The sequence below is a fragment of the Cucurbita moschata genome, unplaced genomic scaffold, assembly GCF_002738365.1.
Source record: "Cucurbita moschata cultivar Rifu unplaced genomic scaffold, Cmos_1.0 Cmo_Scf00009, whole genome shotgun sequence".
NCBI classification, from domain to species: domain Eukaryota; kingdom Viridiplantae; phylum Streptophyta; class Magnoliopsida; order Cucurbitales; family Cucurbitaceae; genus Cucurbita; species Cucurbita moschata.
The window spans coordinates 5,312,125-5,321,387 of record NW_019268525.1 but is presented as its reverse complement, the minus strand read 5'-3'; the positions used below and the strand labels follow the sequence as shown (position 1 = coordinate 5,321,387).

Here is a 9,263-nt window from a genome sequence, read left to right as displayed (position 1 = left end):
TTAATAATTTTTTTTTTTTTTTTTTTTTTGCGGGGGGACTCTTAAACCATCAGTTTAAGGATTATTATTTAGTTATTAATCTCCTTGTTTTGTGAGTTCTCTTTTTTGTATGCTCTAGTATTATTTCATTTTTTTCCTTAATGAGAGCTCAGTTTCTTATTAAAAAATAATAAAAGCAAAATAAATTCTGTTATTAGCCTTTGTGTTATTCTCTTTTATATTGTTATCCCCCTTCATCTGTAACATGTTTTAGAAAACTTTATCATATTTTCTGCACCATTCTTTTCTTTTGGTGAATACAATTTTTACAACTTCTCTCTCCTCGATTCTCTCCCTTTCCTTCTAAGCATTATACAGTATCATTGTATTAGAGCTGACCTAGAAATCTTTCTTCTTGCTTCAGAAATGCCACAACCACCAAACCCACCTGTCTCATCTGGAAATGGACATGGGTCTTCTTCCTCAACCCCCACAACGACAGCAAAACCTCACTAAAATTCACCCACAGCTCATTAATTCTTGCTCAATCAGCTTCCAATCAAGGGCGTTGGCCCAAAAATACCTTGAATACAGCAGCTAAAGGAGGTAAAACACAGTACCAAATATGTGAAAATTTTGGGCATAGTGCAAATTTGAGTTACCAACCATACGATACCCAACAACCTCAAGCCTTTTTACTCAATTTAATCCAAGCTCTAGCAGCCCAAATTCACACAACCCACGCCTTTTTATCCAGTCCAATCCCCCAACCTTACCCGATCCAGTGCCATGCTCCACGATGCAATGGTGTATAAACTCTGGCACCATCTATGTCGCATAATGGGGCTTGTCGGTAATGGTACTTTTATCCCTATCTCGCATGCTAGTTCTGCATCTTTATTATCACCTTCTTCATTTCCTATGAATTTATCAAGTCTCATGTGAACCTCCTATCTTGCATAGACTCATTGGCCTTTCCAAATTATGTTGAGACAATATGACCTCTATTGAATCTTAACCCTTCTATTGTCCAAGAAGATTCTCCTTCAGGATCATCTTGATGGTGGTCTATATAAGCTAATTGCGAGGCCTTCCTCAACACGAGCGCTTCATTCAAGCTTGCCACCCGCTATTTTGTTAACTCAGTCCACCTCCAATTTATGGCATTTAGATCAGGACGCCCTACTTTACTTGTAGTTGAACAAATTTTGCGAGTCTGTAACATTGATGGTTCTAAAAGAAATAAATCTTAACACTTGTGACTCTTTTCAAAAGGCTAAAGGCCATAGGCTACCTTTTGATCTTGTTCATTTTGACTCGTGGGTTATAGCCCCTTTAAAGTCTTCAATTTTTTAAGTTTTCCTTTTCTTCGCCCCTCTAGCGAACACAAACTCGAATTCCGATCCACCAAGTGTGCCTTTCTTGGCTATAGTTTCAATCACAAAGGACGCTTACCTTCAATGAAACTCCTTTCCCTATGGCTAAACCACCCTCAGGTTCTCTCGTTGTACCCTCCCAACACATTGAAAGGGACAATGATGCCAAACGAATAAAGAAACAAGTTCAAGTACAAACAACAAGATTAAATCTACTCGAAGTATAAAGAAATGATTCCAACTGCGCGCATAAAAGCAAACAAGCTCACAACTGTAATCAATCCATCGTTAACCACAAATCCAGCAGCCTACAAGATTCGACAGGAACAAACAAACTAAATTTCGGCAATGGGACTCGTAAAAGGAGGCTACCTGTTTCAGGAACATAGGAGAATCCTCAAGTTTGATGAACGTCCCCATTCCGTCGCAAAATTTTCCTGCGTGTGGGTTTGCGTCTTTGTTTCTCAGCTGAGAGCATGAGATGCAGCCATGGCGATTGGGAAGAAATAATGCTTCCATTCTCGTGCACGTTGAGGGCTCCTTGGTCATTATGGCTTACAAAACAGAACCTCAGCTTCCCCCAACCAAATGTCCTATCTTTCCCATTATTCGTCAGTTATTTACACTTTCACCAAAATACCCCTCTACCTCACCAACATTAAAAATTCACCCTCCTTTTTTTATTATTATTATTATTATTATTATTATTATAACAAAAATACCTTTTAAACTATTTTATTTATTTTAAAAAAATATTCTTAAATCTAAATTCTTTTGTCGTATAATATCTTATTTATATCATATTAAAATGTCATAACATATCACACTGTATATTTAACTAATTTAAATTTTATTAAAAAATGAGTGTGTCTAGGTATTTTTGAAACATCGTACAATTTTATATGATATGAAGGTCTATAAAATAAAAATAAATAGATCTATGAATGACGTTTCAAGTTAAGAGTAGATACGTCGAGATATTTCTCGATCTATAATAGTTATACTACAATGTAGTTGATCACTGCAGTCGAAATTTTAACTGATATCATGAAGAAGGTGGATTTGAAGTACGCATCTTTCACTAATTTGTTGCTAGTTATTTGAGTTTGAATTGGTATTGATATTGACGAGCCGAAATTTCGAAAGACCTATTTTGTACCCAATTTTTTCCACATCATCTCTAACTTGCTTTCTGTACTCAGCAAAAGTGAAGTGTCTATACGGTGAAGGCTGTTTGCAACTCCCAATTGGAGAATGATAAGAAGGGCAGAGGAAGTAGGCTATCGAATATCTTTCCCGCATCGAATTAGCTACAACCATGTGCTTCACACTCTTGTAAGTATCATTGCTCCAAGCCTGCAAATCAGCTCACCATATCATGATATTTTGCATTAAGAAGACTTATAGTCCGAAATTGAAAGGGGTTGAATTATTTGTCGATCGATAAATATATTTTAAACCAACTTCTATTTTTTATTTTTGATGATATAATTGCAGAAGTCGATGACCGACCAACTTGACTAAATCGAATTGGTATGGTCTTATTATAATACTTTTAAAATTTTAGGTACATTGTCCCATTACAATAATTGATTTTATGATTTAAATAATTTATTAGGGACAAAATAGAACTTTTGAAATTAAAAAGGAATATATGCTTTGGTGTTTTAAATTTTGTTTAAAGGGTTGAAAATAGAAAATAAAACAAAAATAGATTAAATTGAATCTAACCTCGTCAAACCACGTAGACCAATTTACAAATTTAACCCTAGAGTCATAATCAAAACGAAGTAAAACAGTTGCAGCGCGTACCTGTAGAAGATCTCCAATGTTGACAACAAGGGCTTCTGGATTGGGTTTCACAGCCACCCATTGCGATCCTTTCATCAGCTGCAGCCCGCCGCTGCGATCTTGATGAAGTATGGTAAGAAAATCGCTGTCCGTGTGGGGCACCAGGCCGGAAACATCGCCGGGAAATGGACAGATTGGGTAATGATTCAATCGGAGGAAGCATGTGCTTTCGTCGCAGATATCGTCAAATATTTCTTTTCGGTGGCCCAAACACTCCACTAAAACTCCTGCTAAAGATCTTGCTAACTTCGACATGGCGGTTGCCAGTTCCTCCATCACTTCCCTGGCGTTCAAGCATATAAGGTCAGTGAGTAGTGGGCTCTCCTTGTTTTTTTTTTTTTGTAATTTAGTTCAATTGTGGAAGAATGTGGCCATTTAATGCCGGTTGATTGTGATTTCGAGGTGCTATTACTTTTTGCGGTCTAGCTGTTTGTGAAAATGTCTAGACGAGTTAAACTCTTCAAGATTGCGGGATGTCGGTGAAAAGTGCATTAAAAATTATAATATAAAAGATATCTGGTTAGATTACAAACAGAACTTTTGAAATTTTCATTTATGTTCCTCAAATTTGAACTAAAATATGAATATGACATGATCATTAGATGACTTTTGGCTGAGTTGGCATGGTATCGCATAGGGTTGGATATATTAACAAGCATGCCATATCAGCCTTCTGTAAATGTGAGATTAACAAACAAAAACGTAATCTGAAATTAGTCTAAAACTTAAGAATATAATTGAACTTTTTTTAAGTCTAAAAGATCATATCGACACAACGTTTCAAGTCTTGGAACTAAATGAAAAAAATACAATACGTAAGAGAAGTATGTAGCTGGATGAAGGGTGATAAAGTTGATACCTTAAGTTAATGAACTCGCCATAGCAGGCAGCTTCAGAGACCTTTGTGAGGGGAATGTGAAAAGCTTCAGACCAAGAGAACTGGTTTGGGTGGGTTGCAGTCGGTGTTCCCCATCTGTAAGAATGATCCAAAATCCCACTTGTAGATTTTTTCTCAAAGGGTACCCCAAATAACTTCATTTGTTCCTTGCTCATTCTGCTCAGCAGCTCTGTGCGTATCCCATGGTTTATCACTTGGAAGAATCCCCATTCTGCCGACGCTCCAAAAATTTCTCTACTGCAAGCCCTCCTCTCCTTTTCATTGCTACTTTCCAAACCTGTAAGATCAATAAGAGGAAGCTGACATTCCTCCATGACAGAGTTAATTTGTTGATTGCCATTGTTAAGTAGTTGTAATTGAGCTTTGGATTGCAAAAGCAACTCATATTGATGGAAGAGTGGTGGGTTGGAGTCCGTCATGGTAGTGTTCTCTATATTCCTTGTGGGTTTCCTACAAAAGTTATGAAAGCGAGAAGTGCTCTTTATATTCCCTGTCTTTGGAAAAGAGAAGTTGGGCTTAAGTTGTGGGGAGGAGGAAGATCACAAGTGGAATCAAACAAAGACAATAGAAGAGGATACTGTAAAGGAGCTACCATATAGTGACAATATGAAAATATGGATTCTCTCTCTTTCCATTTTCTCACAAAAAAAATTGGGAAGACGAGGTCTGTTTTGATCCCTTTTAATATTAACGATAGAAGACAAGCCTAAGGAAGTGGGAAAACAATGAGAAGGAAAGATCCAAACCTACCTTCAACTTTTTGAGTTTGGTAGACAAAAAGTTTATATTGGGACCCTTCTGTTGTTATGTAGCAACTACCAAGTTTATTCCCAATTAGGCCTCAGTGAAATAGAATGTTCCATTTCCATGATTGTTTATTTAGTTTCTTAAAATAATTGTTTATGCTCTGCGGATTCTTTCCTTTGTGCATAATTGGTGAGTATGGCTCTTAAACGTCATTGTCTTTTTCTTCTGCAGCAAACCTAACCAAACCTGCCATGTCTGGATTCTTCATTTATTTTCTCAGGTTTATTATTTCTGCTCTTGTTGGTAGATGGATGAGGATGAGGACGATAATTTACAGGTACGTCCTGTCGAATGAAGAATCCAGACATGCAGGTTTTGTTAGGTTAAAAGATATATATATATGTGTGTGTATGTATGTATGTATGTATGCATATACAGATAAAGAGGCTAAAACATAGTCTTCGTTAAATCTGATTACGAAACAACATAATGTCCAAGGTTTAGATAACCTAAATTCTAAATGCATGCCGCACCATTGATCATGACAAAATGAAAAACAATATATCTACTCAATAGGTTATAAAAAGGATAAAATTGTAAAACAATAAAATTGAACCAAAATTATTAAATTATAATTTGTTGTCCTTGGTGGCTCATAGAAGTAGCTTTTGAAATCAATTTTCTTTCAAATATGTATTTCTCCTACAAAATTTGAAGATTTCAATTTAATTCTATATATGTCTTTCTTTTTCTGAACTTTTATCAAATAATTTATATTAACAAAATTTTACTTACAAATTTGGTGAAGCTTTGAAGAAGGAAGATTAAAAAAAAACAAAAAAAATTGGGAGAAATAGAGTTGCTGGCGACAGTCCAACGAAGAGATGGTAAAACAATAGAAGGAGATTTAGCCAGGTTTCCACTCGATTTTAGAGCTATTGGTTGCTGGACAGAGATTTAGACTGGTTTGGAGCAAAATCCAGTGAGTTGAAGCTTGAATTCAGCTTCAAATCAGAGAAGAAAAGAAGGAAATTCATTTTCGCCGTCTGCCTTCCGAGCGTAATTCGTGACAATCCAGCCAACCATTTGATGAATTTCTTGAGGGGTTTTGATTAGTGGATCGTGGGAAAGAGTTCCATTGAGCTGATTTTGGAAGATTTGGGTGCGAATGCGAGGTTGAATATGCTTGGCTTTTGAGTAAGTGCTCGAACTTTCAAAGATAAATTCTTTCTCTACACTCAACCAATCCTTATGAATTTTGTTCCTACAGCTTCATGGCAGTGAGGAGAAGATTTTATGTGAGGAACTCAAGAGATGTAAACCATCACGTGAAGATACATTAGAGGTAAGAACGGCGATTTTTAGCCGAAGAACGAATGACTCCCTTCTTTAAATCGATCAAATTTGGTGTGTTCCTTGAGTTCCTCACATAAGTGAAATCTTGAGTGAAATCTTGGCTATAGTGAAAGGAATTGGGACGAATCAAAGGGGGAAGGCCGTCGTCGAAGAGCCGCCGGAGGAAGGATGTTGGCTGCCAGAGAAAATATAAACTTGTGTTCTCCTGAGGTACACGAAGTCGCCTGTAGGCAGCGTTGACCTGTCAATGGATAACCCTACCTTGACCGTCCTGGTGTATTCGCAAGATTTTGGCCATCCGTAGTTTGATTTTTTTTTTTTTTTTTTTTAATCTATTTTTCCCAATTTTCTTCTTTTGACTCAGTTAGGGCCTACTTAGACAAGTTTGGGAGAACTTAAGACTTTAAGAAGCAGAAAAATCGAGCCTCCGAATACTCCAAGTATGGTAAGTAGCCATTTCGAAATTCCTATGCATGTTTACCTATAGGATCAACTTGGACTAGCATGATCAAGTTAGAATTAAGTTATATCTAGAAATATGCATGAATTATCTTGAGAATTTTGATTTAGAGCTTTGTGACTTATCCTTAAATTTTACCATGCATGGTGAGACTCTGCTAGGTTAGCAAACTTGCTTAGACTAAATTTGCACGTATAAGAATCATTCCTTGACCTTCTAAGCATAGTTGTATAGGATGAGCCACCCTTTTCAGAACTCAAAGCCTAATAAGCCTAGATAGGTCCTTAGATGCACGTTAGGTTGCAAGACTAAATTCCACTCTTTGATTCGGGAACCATTATACCATCAAGTTCGTTTGTGAATGTTCCCATCAGAATCCAAGTGGAATCCGCTTGTAGGGATGTCCTATGACCAATGAGTATAATACAGATCCGAGAGATCTCTAGGTAGGCCACTAGGGAGGCTGAAGAACTAGTTACTACGTTAAAGCTTAAAGAGTTGAAATAATAGTGGACTTAGGTTATACCGTATGACAAAGTTTTGTCTCGTGACCTTTCACCCATATTCAACTCTCTGGCATGTCTCATTGATTCTCTCTCTTCTTGAGTCATCGTAAGGGGGAATTTTGGGTGGATCTAATAGAGTTTTAATAGCACTTTGTGGTCCAAGAATGGCTTTAATAGTAATCCCATACTTGTACTTTTTGAATATCAAGAATGACCATCTTTTTATCTTTGTTGAACACCTTTTTGGCTCTGATATCAATTTGTTGGGTTTGAAACGTGGCAGGTCAGACTAAAGACTAGTAAGACAAAAGGTTGTTGTTCAAAGCAGAGGAAAACAATGGAAAAAGGCAATGAAGGACTAAGACACAGAATTACAGTGGCTTTGGTCTTTTTCTACTCACTTGCATCAAATGGGCCTTTGGTATGTATTAGTTCTTGTCAAACAACTCCCCCCCGAAACAGTATGAGCCAAATAGTTGACAACGATTATTGATTGAAAACATCACCAGTTTGCACTTTGTGTGTGAAATATACAAACATTTGAACAATATGAAGCAAATAATTGGGTTGGATTAATGACATCGAATCACCTAAAAGCACTACACTTTCAGTTCTACTGATGATAAATTACTTGTTCCCGCACTCCAAACCCGCTTCTTGTTTTGTGGAAACTCGAAACTAGCCAAAAGAAGGAACCTCTACCGATAAAATCAACAACTTTACACTCTCTCTACCATCCTAGTTGAAGAATAATTGAGATGCCTTTAGAATGAAAACAAAGAACAGCAACAACAACAATGATAATCAAAATGCAAACTTGTGAGTTTTGGAAGCCATTCAAATGCTTAAATGTTCTTCCCTGGGCAAACTCTGGACAATATCAGACCATCTCCCTGGTGAATGATCACTACTGTTGGATGATATTTGAGCCTCTGCTCTTGTATCTCTTATCATCTTTAGTACATCCCTCATTGTAGGTCGGTTCTGCGGCATAAGTGAAACACAAGCCATTGCTATGTTCAAAAGAGCTTGAAGTTTCTCTTCCGATGCCTCATTCCCAGACGTGGGATCATCCCCAGACTCCGTCTCCTCTTCTCTAACTGAGCTAACCCACTTGGGAATGTCGGAGCCATGTTCTTGAACAAGATCTTGGAAGGGTGTTTTTCCTGTAAGAAGCTCCAACAGAAGAACACCAAAACTATAAACGTCTGCTTGTTGTGTGGTTGGCTTACGGATGTCGCGGCATTCGGGAGCTCGGTAAAAGAGCGAAGTTGCACTAGGTTCTTCGAGCGAATCTGGATCTCGAAATAAGTTAAGACCATAATCAGTAAGACACGACTCGAAATCCGATCCTAATAGTACGTTTGAGGATTTGAGGTTTCCATGTATTGAGCCTGGGTTCTGGTGGATGTAGAGTAGACCACTGGCCAAGTCTTCAGCTATTTTGAGGCAGGATGTCCAATGAAGAGGCTTTCCTCCGCCTGAAGTTCTCGATCCTGTAATTCAAGCTTAAAAAAATTATTGGCCAAACCATGTGAAACTTACAAACTAAGAACGCCCAGATGCACGTTGCGTTATGGACTTACAAATTGCAGAAAATACAAGTTTATACCGGTACAATGGTGAAGTACTATTGAGAGATTAAAGCAACCAACCACAATTCTTTCTTAAAAAAAAAAAACTATATTCATGCAATGCCTGATAACAGTGTTCATATACTAGCATGTTTAGAACATGTTTGATTTGGTGTTCAAGCTTTATTATGTTTCTTCTTTTTCCGCCAACTAATTTTTCAAACAAACATAAATGAAACATTTGAAAACTTTTAGTATTAATGTTTCACAAGTCTCCCACATGTTTTGAATTGGTTTTAGTGTAGGCTGTCCAGTTAAATGTTGAGCATGGACATAGTACTGGACTACAAAATCCATGTTTTATGTCAATAGAGAGCAGCATGTCATCTTTAATAACTTCCTCTGGACCTCATCCAGAGGAAAGACGAAACAGAGAACAAAAACAAGAGGACCTCATTTAAAAAAAAAAAAAAAAAAAAAAAAAAAAAAAAAAAAAAAAAAAAAAAAAAAAAAAAA

General features: G+C 37.0%; 3 protein-coding genes across 5 annotated transcripts in view; all 3 read right to left on the bottom strand.

Annotated features, from left to right (window-relative positions):
• The window catches only part of LOC111447192 (ADP-ribosylation factor GTPase-activating protein AGD4-like), a 22,454-nt gene extending 20,540 nt beyond the window's left edge, over window positions 1–1,914 (bottom strand). The window contains exon 1 of one of the 2 annotated variants that reach the window (XM_023086231.1): window positions 1,728–1,914. In XM_023086231.1, the coding sequence (XP_022941999.1) occupies window positions 1,728–1,904 (177 nt within the window). In that variant the 5' untranslated portion in view covers window positions 1,905–1,914. The remainder of the gene's footprint in view (window positions 1–1,727) is intronic. The other variant, XM_023086219.1, reaches the window with a different exon arrangement.
• A 488-nt stretch (window positions 1,915–2,402) lies between these two features.
• Window positions 2,403–4,643, bottom strand: LOC111447241 (gibberellin 2-beta-dioxygenase 8-like; the record flags this gene model as incomplete). The annotated part of the gene is made up of 3 exons (XM_023086285.1): window positions 2,403–2,711; window positions 3,168–3,489; window positions 4,066–4,643. Coding segments are annotated over 3 exons (1,164 nt in total), but the record flags the coding sequence as incomplete, so codon positions are not given.
• A 3,080-nt stretch (window positions 4,644–7,723) lies between these two features.
• LOC111447193 (inactive leucine-rich repeat receptor-like serine/threonine-protein kinase At1g60630) overlaps window positions 7,724–9,263 on the bottom strand; it is a 5,590-nt gene continuing 4,050 nt past the window's right edge. For both annotated transcript variants that reach the window (XM_023086232.1, XM_023086233.1), the window contains exon 3: window positions 7,724–8,669. In XM_023086232.1, the coding sequence (XP_022942000.1) occupies window positions 8,011–8,669 (659 nt within the window). In that variant the 3' untranslated portion in view covers window positions 7,724–8,010. The remainder of the gene's footprint in view (window positions 8,670–9,263) is intronic.